Source organism: Hirundo rustica, chromosome 2 (genome assembly GCF_015227805.2).
Source record: "Hirundo rustica isolate bHirRus1 chromosome 2, bHirRus1.pri.v3, whole genome shotgun sequence".
NCBI lineage: Eukaryota > Metazoa > Chordata > Aves > Passeriformes > Hirundinidae > Hirundo > Hirundo rustica.
The window spans coordinates 101,388,802-101,402,790 of NC_053451.1; the positions used below are offsets into that span (position 1 = coordinate 101,388,802).

Sequence of the window (13,989 nt, forward strand, 5' to 3'; positions counted from 1 at the left end):
AACATCTTTCAATGAGAAGAGATGGTGTTCTTAGTTATTACTTTGAGTACATATTTGCACCAGGTTCCTCACTATTGTGACTCAAAATGATTTCCGTCAGCCTGAGTGAAACCTGTGACGACACTGTTTTGAACAAAGGGTCCTGGAGACAGTTTAACACTACAGTATGATTCAGAAACTTGGATTTATAGCTCAGGTGAAAATAAAATGATGTGAAAAACATGACAGCTGCAAACAAAACCTTAGTACAAGATGCTGCTTGGAAGCAAAGGTTCAGGATTTGGGACAACCAGTTCTTTCTCTAAATCAATGGCTTTCTTTTTGTCTTTTGCATCACCAAGGAGACAATTGTGCAGCAGCCCATCACCAAGTTATTACAATAATCAAAATCTCCATCAGAAAATGAGCATGAAAGGTGACTCTGTCTCTTCTGTGCTTAAGTAGCCTTGTGAGTCCTTGCAGGTGTTCCTGCTGGTTCCCCATGAGCACAGAAGGGAGCCAGCAATGGTGTGTTCCTGTGAAGGTTTTTGTTGTTGTTGTTTTCCCAGGGCTAGTCTTCCACAAGGGAAGAAAAACATAATTTACTTAACGGTGTCAACTGGTCAGACATCTCTGGCTGGAAAGGACTGGGAGATCTTGATTAGGAAGTACTACAGAAAAGAGGATAAATAGATCATTACATTTCAGAGAATATGAATACGAAAAACAGGGAAGAAGGTAAATGCCAGTAGTTTCAAACTGTATGGGTCAGTGCACCACAAAGCCTGGTGCTCCAGGAGCCCTCAGGCCCAGAGGTTTTACCAAAAGGGCTGGTGCAGATTGATGGTCTGTAGCTGGTTATTGGAACCCAAGAGTGGGTCAGGCAGGTCCTTGGCTGGAAGAGTCCATGGGAAAGTATGGATCACTTGGCCTTCTCCACCATCCCAAGTGAGGTGAAAAACAGAGGTCTGGGCATGCAACCTGTATTTCACCACAGGCAATGTTGATCCCAGGTCCTGAGACTACAGGCTCAAGTTAATTTGGGTGTGTGACAGGTAGATTTACATTAATGTGGCAGCACTGATCCCTCTAGAATACGGAAACTGATTCAGTTAAATTAAAAAAGGAAATCTTTACATGAATCTTGCTAAATGCTGCTGTTCATTCCCCTTTATTTGAATTCCATTTCCTTTCCTTTCCCCTCTTTATCCCATTTTCTTTCTTTATGTTTATTAATATTCAGACTACCAATTTCTTTCAACGTACATTCTCACCTTTGCCATATTCTATTACTGCCATTGTACATTCTCTTTTGATTCTGCATTTCCTTAAGTGCTTTACAGTACATGAAATGTGACTCACTCACACTTAGAATTGGAATTGGACCACGGTATCCTGCCAGAGCCTGCCTTCTTTGACATCAGCTCAGCTTCAAGATCTGTTTTTACAGATGTTTTTATTTTTCATTTAAAGAATTTTTTTTCAAAGATAGAAAGAGAAGAAATATAAAAAGACAAAAGATAGAATTTTCATGGACTCTATATACAGATCCATTTATTATACCATTATCGTCAGTTACAAATCACTTAAATTATCCAAACATAAAACATTTTTCCCCCTTCCAGTTTAATCAGATGAAAGAAGCAATTCAGAATCCAGAGCCAGAAGACATGCTAAGATAAGAATGATAAGTGGTTCAATAATAGTAACTGATCAAATAATAGTCAAGAAAGAAGCATATGGAGTTACTGAGTAATGTAATGACCCACCCCATTCTCAGTTTTTTAGTCTGTTCTTATATTTATTATTGATAAGGCAATTTTCTCTGACCAAAGGTTTACTCTGATTTACCCAACTCTAATCTAGAGAGACTGGCAGTCATAAAAATAGATGAATACCTTTTCCCACCAGAATACATTGCTGAAAGTCCTAGGAAATCCACAATTTAGGAGTATAATCTTAGAGAAGGATTAAAATTAGCTCTTTTCACAAACAACAAAGACCAAAAGTGGAAGAAAAAAGCCATATTGCCCTAGGCATCGTTTTATAATTTTAGGTTTTTGTTGTTTGGTTCAGTGAGTTGGATTACTTTTAGTGGTTCACTTAGTTGTGACCCCAACAGGAAATACAGCACAGAGAAGATGCTGTAGAATGTTCAGAAGGCACTAAAAATTTAACACAATTTTGATGATGTCCAATGAAGAAATAATACCTGAACATGTATGTGTAGGTGCACATGTTCTTCGCATTGATCACGGTAGCTACTCTGCCATATGCCACTTCTGTGATCCTTACCTGCTCTGCTTGGAAGAAAGAGATTTGTTCCTATTGCTACAAAAATGAAATCCTGACTTGTTATTTGATAACAGTCCTGCACTGAGTCAGTTAACTCTTCAAAGGTCAGTGAATAATGCAATTTGTTGCAATTCTTCCTAAGTGGAAGGCAGATGTAATAACTGAACCTGCATGGCTGTGGCTGAGCTGAGTGAAGATTACTTTTCACCTGAGGCAACTGAAGAACTTTTGGATCTACAAACAAAAAGAATTTTCTAAAGCTGAGTTAAAAAAGAAAAAAAAAACAACACAAAACCCAACAAAACCCCAAAACAAACAAACAAACACACGAACAAAAAACCCCTCAGAAAAACATAATCACAGCAGAAAAGATGGCCTTACAGAGATAGGCACTCTGGCTGTGCTCAGATACATACCACATTGAATTCTGATTTCAAGTGAATCTTAATTATAAATGTTTCTTTGGTTGATATCAGCATTTGACTCTCTTTATGAATTTAATGACATTTTTCAAAGATCAGGCTGGTGGTTCTTGCTAGCAAACATGCAATCTTTCTCAGTTTTCTCTCCCTAGTGGTTGTTTTAATCCAAGCTCTCTGAAAAATTTACAACTTAGAGTCCAAATATTCAAGTGAGCATGTAATGACATTAAAGAAATATTATCTATTGATTTCACTGTGAAAGAAGACCCAAAATCTTCTCATTGTAAATGAAACCCAAGACTGACATTGTCATCTATCTGCAAGGTCTGACGGGATATGTTTTTACCCATGTCTTAATGCAGCCACGTATAATTCTCAATTTGCACTGAGCTCAGCTCATGTGTGGGGGTGTTCCTGTGTGATAAATGTCTTTCAATTACTTAGCAATAAGAAGCTGCTTCCTTGTAGCAGAGACATCAATCCTTATTTGTCACCTTTGTAAACTGATCACCATGGCTACACCCATCTGTTGATTACTTCCTTTGGTTCATACACAAGAAACATCACAAATATTGGTATTATTTATTTTATTTCTGCCAATATGAGCTTGCTTTATTTACAAACCAAATGAAAGACACTGAGATGTACTGAGATGGTAGGGCTGGAGTAACCTATGGGGGATGAACACAGAGAGCCCTAAGGATTTTGTGGAGCAGGAATATTTCTTCTCCCTTTGATCGTAGAGAGCTTTATTGAAAGTCTGTTTGGTTTTCAAAAGAGAAAACAATACTTAATCAAATGGTTGTAAGTGCTTATTCAAGACCAATTTCTTGAAGATAGAAGGAGGCTAACCATACAAAGTGAGACCAGGTAAAAGAGCAAAGATGTGCAGAATACAAGTGATGAGAAGCTGATGTTTGGTGTTGCAGGTTTATTCCTGTGACAGCTCAAGCACAGACTGTGCGTGTTCCTGGCTTCTCTGAAGTCTGAGCAAACAGTGCTGGCTTTGCCCATGACATTGGATGGTGTGAGGTGCCTCTTGGTCTCCAGCACCACTGCAGAGCATGCACTTGTTGGCCAGCTCAGCCATAATATTTTTACCAAGAGGGCAGAGAGAGGCAACCAGGCTGGAGTTGCAAGAACCACAAATTACTATTTACACACAGTGTTAGAGATGTGTCTGAGCTAGTGGGAGAGGTGCTGTCCCCAGCCTGCTACTCCCCAGCATTTTTCAGGATCAGGGCAATGAGAACAGCCAGCAGTGCCCTGGTGCATGCCAGAGTCATAATAAATAATGAGCAGAGGAAATTTCACTTTCCCCCTGTCATTTTTTATTGTTTTAATCTATTTCTACAGGGGGCTAAGGCTCTGTTCAATCTTAGTTCCACTCTAACATGGTTTGCAAGGCAGGAACTCAACACAGTTCTCAGGTGGGGCCACCAGAACCTCCAGCTTCCTAATAATTTAACATTTCACTTCTCTACCTTGTTGACTATTTCTGAAGTGGTCTGAGGTAGGCTTGAGCTCCTGAGACTTCCAGACATTATTGTAATCTTAGAAGTGTGACAACATTCACTTGACTATCAGTGTGTAAAAGTGGGCTTTTGAACCTAGTTAGAATTTCAGTTAGTGTTACTTGATGTTCAGTGTCAGAGGTCAGCCTGTCCCTGCGTCAACAATGCACAAGAAAAACTCACAGTCTGCTCCCAAGCTGAGCACCAGCACCATTATCTGTCCAAATCACAAGCCTTTGTTTTCTCAGCTGTAATCGGCTCTCTTAGAAAAAGAGCCTTAAACTATCACTCAGACTTCCTTTTCTTTGTCTACAAAATAGTCATACTATTGTTAGAGAAGTCGAGGGGTTTTGAATCAGAGGATCACAAAATGGGTAAGACTGGAAGGGGCCAAAGTGGGTCATCTGGTCCAAGCTCCCTGCTCAAGCAGGATGAAGTGGAAATTCTACATCCTGTCTTAAATTCACTGTACAGAAAGAATGAATTGTCAGGAACAGGAAATACAAGACAACTACACTGTATGATTGCACAAAATGACACATGATGAGTATGCGAATACTTCATAGGGCCTTGGGAAAAAAACCCAAGAAGTATTGGCTTCACCAATCTGCTAACTGATTTTCTATTCATGGTATTACATTTTTCAAAGGTGGAAATACACCATTTGAGAAGAAAGATCAAAATGTGTCAATAGACACTGCCCATGCTAAAAAGAAAGATTTTATTGCTTTCTAAAGTAGCTTTACCTGGAAGACAAGTTTCCCTTTTTTTGTTTCGTTTTGTTTTTGTTTCTTTTTTGTTGTTGTTGTTGTTTGTTTTTTGGTTTGGTTTGGTTTTTGGGTTTTGGGTTTGGTTGTGTGCTGGCTTGAAGGCAAAACCAGCAAGAGACTCCAAGTCAGAAAAAAAAAAAACCAATTTAATAGGAGAGAAAAAAAAAAAAGGTAAAATAAAATAAACCCCATGCAATGGTACAAAAGATCACTGAGAGTCAGAATACAACCTGACACCGTGGTGGTAGCAGTCCAGATGAAGCAGTCTTGTTGAAGCAGTGTTCCTGCAGAAAGGTCTGGTAGCTCTTGTCCTCTGGGAATCCAGTGGGTAAGGCTGCCTGTGCTGTCCCAAATCCCAGGTTATATCCAGGTGGGAATGCTTGGCTCCTCCCCCTGGGAGGAGCATCTCACAATGGGCTGATATAATTTTATCAGTCTTGTAATGGGTCCTTGATTGCCTATTAAACAGAGATAGCTCCTGGAGGGAGTTATCTATGAGTCATGCAGCAGGGCATTGATGGGCCATTAACAGAAGATAGTCTGGAGGGAGGGGGCAAGGGAAACACTGCCCAGCCTAGCTTCAACATCTCATGTAGATGGTGATAGAATACATACTTTGGGCACATCTTACATTGTAACCCAGGACAGGTTGTTTTGTGGTTGTGGGGGTTTTTTTTGTTTGTTTGTTTTTGTGTGTTTTTTTTTTTTTTTTTTTTTTTTTTTGTTTTTTGGTTTTTTTGTTTTTTTTTTTTTTTTTTTTTTTTTTTTTTTGTGATGTTTCTAATAGAATATATTTAGATAATTTAAACAAATTGGTGTGCAGTTATTTCTCAGTCCTCCCTTTTTCAAATCCATCAGGATGTCCTATAACACAGTCCTGTGTCATCTGAACCGGGAGTCAGCCATGTCCTGCAGAGTGTTGGATAATTCCTGCCGTTTCTTGGGGTTCAGCCCCACTCTGAATCTGGGGAACACCTTGCTTTCTCTCTTCAGTGCGAGTCAGATGGAACTGGCACAGAGGTAGCTTTGACCACCCACAAACCAGGCCTGTATTTTTGGCATCTTGGCCTGGTTAGTGCAACAAAAATAGCTATTAGCCCTACTACTGAATTTTGTTACGTGCCTGTGATCACCACTTCTGGCCCCTGCCCAGGGGGCCCTCAGAACATCTTTGGAAATACTTTAACTCTCTGGTCTTCTACAAAGACTTGAAGAAAATTTCCCTTTATCTTTGAAGGAAAAACAAACCATAAATGTTTCCCATACATTTCCTGGCTTGAATGCAGTCAGCATTTATTTCTGTATCAGCAGTAAGTGGGAGGTTTAGCATCTCATGACTTGGCAGAACCAGCAATAAGAATAGAGCAAACATTTTTGGATGAATAGTTTATTCACTAAAAAAAGGCAGTTTGGGGTGTTTGGAACAACTTGTGAATCCATGCTGAGCTAGGTGAATACTTTCATATGGAATCTGAGTAATAGAGGGAGGGTAGTAGAAATTTTTTATCCTGTTTAAATTAAACACTTCTTGCTTGTTTCTTGTTTTGTTTTGAAAATTTCCCACTTTTCATATAAATAACTTTTGTTTCTGTTTTGACTTAAAATGATACTTTGTTCTATTTCCACTTTTCCAGTCTGAAAATTCTTTGAAACCTTGTTCTCCAAGAGTTAATTTTAATGCATGGGAGAAGTTAATTTCAAATTGAAAGATTTCATGGTAGCTGAAAATTTTATTCTCTAAAAAACCTTGCCTAGAATATGGCATTGTGTAAAACAGAGGTTTGTGGATTCATATCATAGAGAAAAAGCTATTTTTTCATATGATTCTACCTACCAAAATAAGTGAATATATGTTTCTTAACACAAACTGAGTACCTTTCACTGCATATTGAAGTTATTTTCACAGTGCAGTGCGATCGTGGCATACAAAGCAATCACAGGGAGACGAGAGATTTGCAGGGCAGAGTTGTTCCTCCGAGAGAGCCCAAGGCTGAGCCAAGGCCGAGAGCCCTCTGCCTGTTTATTTCTTACTTTTTATACATTTGTGGGTCTGGCTGTGGATTGGCTTCTGGGGTTATCACCTCCCAGCCGAATGGCCAGACCAGCCGTCAGTTACAATTGTTTTCAGGTTAGAAATATCTAAACAAAGGACAGGGAATGAAGAACAAAAGGTTTGTTTATGTTACCATGTGTGGGAAAAAGGGAAAACTGCTTCTAATATTGTACAGAAGCTTAAGACTCCATCTTATGACAATCAGAAGGCTTTAAAAAAACTCAGAAAAACCAGGGTGACAGTGCAGAATGCTAGGAAGTGGATGGATGTGTCTTAATTTCCATTTTACACTTATTTGACACAATCAGAGATTTAAAGCAGTTGTCTGAATTCTCAGGAGACTGGCATTGTAGGAAAACCAGAGCTCGCATTTGGGTTGATTCAAAAAAGTCAACAAATGACAGCTGCAGAGCTGCAGGACCCATGACCATGTTTCTCCCTGGATTTTCCCCACAGAAGGGGAAAATTCATTCTTCATTCTGGGGGTGACACATGGCAATGCTCCGAAAGGTGCCTGAGAGCCGTGGGAGAGTCACAGTGACAAAACAAAAAGAGTTTGAGCAGTGGAAAGTTCAATCTCTGCAAGTCCTTTGCAAACAGTGTAATTCTCCTTGTACTTTCATTTCCAGGAACTTCATTGTGGTCATTGATACTACAGCAGTGCTATATGGAGAACAAACTTGTCTTTTTTTATATAGTGGATATGGCCAAATAACAAATGAGGAAAATTATGAAGGAAAAGAAGTAGCTTTGTCACATTTACTATACTTAGCCTTATCATACTTGGCTCTTGAGGCAGACAGCTCTAAATCTGAAAAAGTTCCCTCAATAGCTGGCCCTAAAACATTTACAAAACATATGAATAATTGATATAATTTATGGTTTTATTGGTAGGAGCCATTAAATCCCCTCCTCCCAAACAGTATTAGCGAGGAAGCTTGGCAACATGCAGTAAAAAATGGAGCAGCTATTTAAAGAAAGAAAAGGACAAGGAAATCTTATGGAGCTTTCTGAACATAATAACACTGAACAAGGCAGAGTTACCAGATATCCACTTCTAAAAGTATTTTATGGTAAATGAAGCCAGTGTGCTGTTGGTGTTATAGGCTTTTCAGAGAAAGTTTTGCAAAGTCTACCTTTGAAAAACAACCCCACTTATTTTTCATTTTATACATGCTAGTTTAATAATGTCAACTTGGAATTTGTATTGTTGCTGGATTCTGTGCTGCTGGTGAAATTATGGGAAAGGAGGCAAATGCTTAGGTAACAGTCTCTATTACATAAGGCTCATGTGGGGTAATCTCTGCTACTCTGCTCTGCTCTGATTAGGTTTATATCAAGGCACTGCCTAACAGAGATAATTTATAGGCTTTATCTAGCCCAAATTACTGTATATCAAACATATACATATACCTGAAATAGCCTTCCAAAACTCCAGTCTTGGTCAAAAAGGAGAGACTGGCATTTTTAGGGTACAGTTTATTTTACTATAGTGTAGATATCTATGTTCCACTTAGAAAAATTTTGTCCTAAAATTGCATGTTTCTTAGCATTAAATGAAAAAAAATCCCCACATTTACATAGTGCTTTTTAAGTTAGGTGAGAAGAAACCTTCAACAAAAAATCAGTCTGTGCTGTCCTACATGTACCTGGCAGTGACTATGGAGCATGAAGCATGGACATGGTAGCTGAGGAAGCTGGAGATGCAGTACTGATTGAGGAGTCCTTATCAAAGCAGATGCTATAAGTCTTTAAGCTGAACAAACATGAGTTTTCATGCTATACTATGGTCTGGAGCACAAACCCCTAGCTGATAACACCGGGTTTGAGTTTGATGGGAAAACCTTCCTGAGCAATGTATGTGTCTAGGCTATCATGATTTACTCAGTTTTGCAGACTCCATCTTCTACAGGCTTGTCAGAAAATTCCATAGGTTTCCTGGCTTTGAGCAGCACAATTCTGTATATACAGGAGATTCATAAGTAAATGTCGTGGTGTCCACTGTGCGCGTGGAAGCGCAGGCTCACGGGCTAGCTCAGTCCCACACCATGGCACACGCGCTTTTGGGTCAGATTCACTAGTTCGACTGGCTCTCTCCTCCCTGTGGGATCTTGGTTCCCCAAACCCTGCGACGGACTTGTTGGTAGTCACAACCACGGTGACGGATAGAAAGGCGACTCTCTGAGTAGGATTAACAGGGTTCTATTGAGGGGGAGACCAAACGGGAGCTCCACACCTGAGAACTGCTGCTCAGGAGAGAACCCATACAATGGTCGGGCGGTAACTTTTAAACGGGGGAGGAACAAGAGGTGGCAACAACAGATTAACCAACCAGGTTAACTCAGGGTGGAACTAGTGGTGTAAACATTCAACAGGAGAACCACTCCGCGATGGGGGAAAGGGATTCCCTGGGCCTATCACCTGACACCCTCCCTGGAACTTTCCAGAATCTGGGGAAGGGTCCCGAGGTGACAGACAGGGCACCCAAGGAGAGAGGGAGGGGATTGACACCAATATAAGGGGTAAGAACCATTGGAAAGAATGGGGGTACAGGGAACAAACCATTTTACAAAACTTCTTATAAAAAAATGTAAATTAATTATATAAAACACTTAAAAACCTAATAAAATAACTTTTGCACCACCACAAGTAAATTACATGAACTGATTTGAAAACAAAGGTGTCAGCTTTTACTCATTGTAGGATTTTACCATTTATTTATTTTTAATATAGTGCTAGAAGCTATTGCTTTCTGTTTTCTTATTTAAAGCTGTGGCATGGTGTGGCACCGGCCAAACAATAGAACAAGCAATGTATCTGCCAAGGATATCGTGATTTTCTGATTCTAGCCCAGGGGCTGGAGTTAAAATAATACAGCTGGCTCAGCAGCCATGTAGATTCCATTTATGGTAGCACAGTGTAAGTGGCAGGACCGCTAACTCAGGGCTTCCTTTATCATTTTGCCTTCCCTGTTTTAGGCCCGCCAGGACAGAATTTGCACAGTCAGAAATGCTGATTCTTCTGACTTCAGCTCCCTGCACTGTGCTCTCTCTGACAGCACAGTCCAGCTGTTTATTCATGTCTAATACATGTCCTAAGGGCATTGGTAAAGGAAACAAGCTGCCCCTTCAAGGAAAGCAACAAATAATCTAATCTCAGCTGCATTTTACACAAATTACAGTGACTTGATTCCTACTATGCCTCAGCCTGTGGCACAGAGAGTCTGGGACATTGTCGAGTTTTCTCTCGTTTTACAGCTGCTCAGTAAATATGTAACCTGTACAGTTTTTTTATACGTGGGAGAGTGAACTACTTACCTGCTGTGTATCTAATTGAAAAGCACAGATTCGTGGTGTCACCTCAGCTTGCTACATCAGCCTAGGTGAGCCTTACAGTGGGCATTGCTACGTGGAGCTGCACTATTGCTACTGGAAGGCATGTTCCACTGATGCAGGCTGAATAACAGTGCTTGGCCCCTCTGAAATATCCGTCTCATGTTCAGGATCTGCAGGATGAAGCTCTGTATCCTTTCTGTTGTGCTTTAAATGCCAGTTCCTCTGCTCGTATTGCTTGCTGAAGCACATAGTGCAGTACATTCCATTTGACGTTAACAAAAGGTCTTCTATGGAATTTGAAAAGTGATGATATTCACACACTTGGCAAATAGGAGCAAAACCTATTTGCACCTAGAGGTGCAATTTACACCTAGAGGAGTGATTTCTTCCATCATGGAATGGTTGCCCAGACAGAAGAGTGAAGTCATTTTGAATAGTATGCAAAGGCTAGAGGTGGAGTTTTCCAAGGTGGAGATTTAGTCTCCTAAACATGAGGGTCAGGAGCACAACAAATTTTTCTGCTACCTTTTCAGACCATTATATGTTTTGACCGCAATGAAACCTCTTGCCTGCAGGTTATTATTCAAATGCTTATAATATTTCAGGATTTAGGTAAAATCTATTTTGCCTGTCTTGATTCAGCTGTATGGGGGTGCCATGGGTCTCTGTCAAACTGAGGTGACCTTGAGTATCTGAGACATCTCCAGCGGGCTGGTTAATGTGAGATACTGAAGATTTGTGCTCTGCTGAATTAGCAAATGGATAGTAGGAACCTAATGTGTCAATTTGTGAGGCTATTATTTAGAGAACAGAGTAAAGCCCCAGGTTCCTCTGCTTACAGAGGTGTTCTAAGCACTTCCTTACAGATATGAAGAAGAAACTCTGTTGGGTGTTATTGCTCTCATTGTACAGAAGACACGTAAAACAGTTCAAATGCCTTGCATCCTAGATATGCCTATTCTTCTCCTTTCCTTGATTTATTTATGTCAAAGTAGTTTATGCAACTAACTCACATGTACGTTGTAGACATTAAGTCAGATCATTGTTATTCTACTCAGGAGGTAATACCTGATAAACAAGAGAGACAACCTGCTGTTACCTAATCATAACATCTCTGCTTAAAAACTGCAAGACTACAAAGAAAGGCAGAGACCAAACACACCTATGGAGAATGTACCTTTGATATGCATAGTGTGTAGCTCATTAATTGGGTACTGTTTGGCCCAGTGTGGGTAATACTATAAAAATCTTGTGACATTGCAATGCTGTAATATATCTGGTTTTATTGTGGACCACTCAATTCAAATCAGAATAGATTTTTACTAGAACAGAGGCAGCTGGTATTCAGGTATTTTTAATAGAAAATATCTATAAAGTTTTTTTATAAAGATGTTGGGTAAAGTCAAGCAACTAGAATGGAAAAGTTGTATCAGCCCATACAATAGAGTACCCTGAGTTTACTTTGAGGTTGTGGATACCAAATATAGCTAAATAAGCAATATGGTAATTGTTTCATAAAAAGCTAAAAAGGTGAATATATCTTGTATTTGTACTCCTTTTCCCAAACTTTGATTGGGACTATATGGCACTTGTATTTTGTTAAAATAATCCTGATTTTTCCCTAAAGGAAATAGCTAATTTGTGCATTCTTTGTGGACACTCATTTTCATTAATAGTTGAATTATGTATTTGTTATCAGCCAATAAATTAACAAATCAAAACACAGAACAAGAAAAACCCACCTCATGGAACTCATGCTGTGCAAAAATGTGTTTATTTTTTTCAAGTTGAATTCTTCAGCTTAGGAAGTATTTTAAGATATAACATGCTGTGTTCCATTTCTTTCTAGGTCTCCTATGTAAAAGCTATTGACATTTGGATGGCCGTGTGTCTTCTCTTTGTCTTTGCTGCTTTGTTGGAATATGCAGCAGTCAACTTTGTGTCACGGCAGCACAAAGAGTTTCTGAGGCTTCGAAGAAGGCAAAGAAGACAAAACAAGGTACAGCTGCTCTTTACCTGGGGTAACTGAATGTGTCCTGACAGCCCTGCTCATGTGCAGTTGATTTCTTACCTCAGATCTTGCCCTTGCAGGAGAGTCTTTTTCTAAAGTTTCCTTTTGAGTGATTTACTCCTTGATAAAGAGCTGATAATTAGCTGCTGGGTTTATTTGCAGTTTATGAAGTTATCAACAAATGTCAGTAATTGGTCACGAGTTACAAGAATTCTCTTCATGCAGTTGCTGAGGCAGCTAGACCTCTAACAAATACTGTGCTGCTATGTGGCACCATCAGTGGATAAGGAGCTGTTGGATGCAGTGACCCAGATAGAGGAGCATTATTCAGATATGCTGTTATCAGAACATGCCTGTGACCTGTCTTTTCTAGTGCTGCCTTATCCTAGGGTAGCCCATTGCAATGGTTGTCCGTTCTGCCCTCACTTTTAGACCACCAGCAACTGGTGTCTTGCCCAGCTGAAACCAGGAAACATGGCCATTTTTTAAAAGGAGAAGGTTTAGGAGAATTTCCTCTCTGGATTCTGTCATTTCAAAGTTTGTGACTGATGCAAACTTCAAATTTTTAGCAAAGTACCTCTTTGTGAGTGTCATTATCACATACTTTTATGCCAGTGACTGAAATGTAGAAGAGGGGATTGTTTGTAACTTAGACATCACTCTAGAAATAATTTTAGGAAGTCTGTCCATCTGTCCTGGGTTGTTTGGTGGTGGTGTTTTGTTTGTTTGTTTGTTTGTTTGTTTTTGGTTTTTTTCCAGTAAATGAGAAGACAAGAGTAGACATTAAACTGAGTTTTATTCAAGTCATGATCATTCCCCTGTCTAGGGAATGCGAAAGTATAAATTCTACATATACATTTGCTAGGTGAAGTAAATATTTGCTTGAGCTGCACAAGTGCTTCAAGCCACAAATAATGGTTTCCTTTACAAGAGGGATGACAACAGTGGCACAGGGCATTTGTGTTTTGACAGGTCTGTCTAATAAATGTTCTGTAGCTAATGTAACGTTTGATGGATACGCTGGGAAGAAACCCAGTGCTGTTCTCTGGTTTAATATTATTGTCAGATGAATTGAGGTTCCACTGAAGATTAGATTGCAGGAGAGAGCAGAGATGGTTGCCTGTCTACTGGCACACAGGCCACACACACTGCCACTGGAAGCCTTTGTTTTCAAACCCAGCATGGCAGCAGCAGAAGCTTCTGTATGGCATCTGTAATTTCATTTTTGGAGGCAAGGTCTTTTTTAGAGGTGAACAAGTAGGTAAGCAGCCATCCTTGGTAAGTAACAGTATCCACCAACTTTACTCGAGTTTATGAGATTTTGGTCCATGGAAGTGGCCATTCATCTGCTTAGAAAACTATTATTTTGGTGCCTGTGGAAAGAAAGTTATTTAAAAACCAAATCATCAGAAGACTTGTGTTTATCCTAAGCCAGATGATGCATGGATTCTTTGCAAAATATGTAACTACATAATTAAATACAAGGAAATATACAGCTGAGTAAGACACATCTATTCGTTTGCACAGGCTTGCTTTTTTCCTATGGATCTGGTTGCATGAATTTCAAAATAGGCAACAATGTTACTAAGGCAATTTCTTTAGGAGGTATT

General features: G+C 39.6%; 1 protein-coding gene across 4 annotated transcripts in view; it reads left to right on the top strand.

Annotated features, from left to right (window-relative positions):
• The window catches only part of GLRA2 (glycine receptor alpha 2), a 126,291-nt gene that overhangs the window by 84,793 nt on the left and 27,509 nt on the right, over positions 1–13,989 (top strand). For all 4 annotated transcript variants that reach the window (XM_040057075.1, XM_040057077.1, XM_040057076.2 and 1 more), the window contains exon 8: positions 12,218–12,367. In XM_040057075.1, the coding sequence (XP_039913009.1) occupies positions 12,218–12,367 (150 nt within the window). The remainder of the gene's footprint in view (positions 1–12,217; positions 12,368–13,989) is intronic.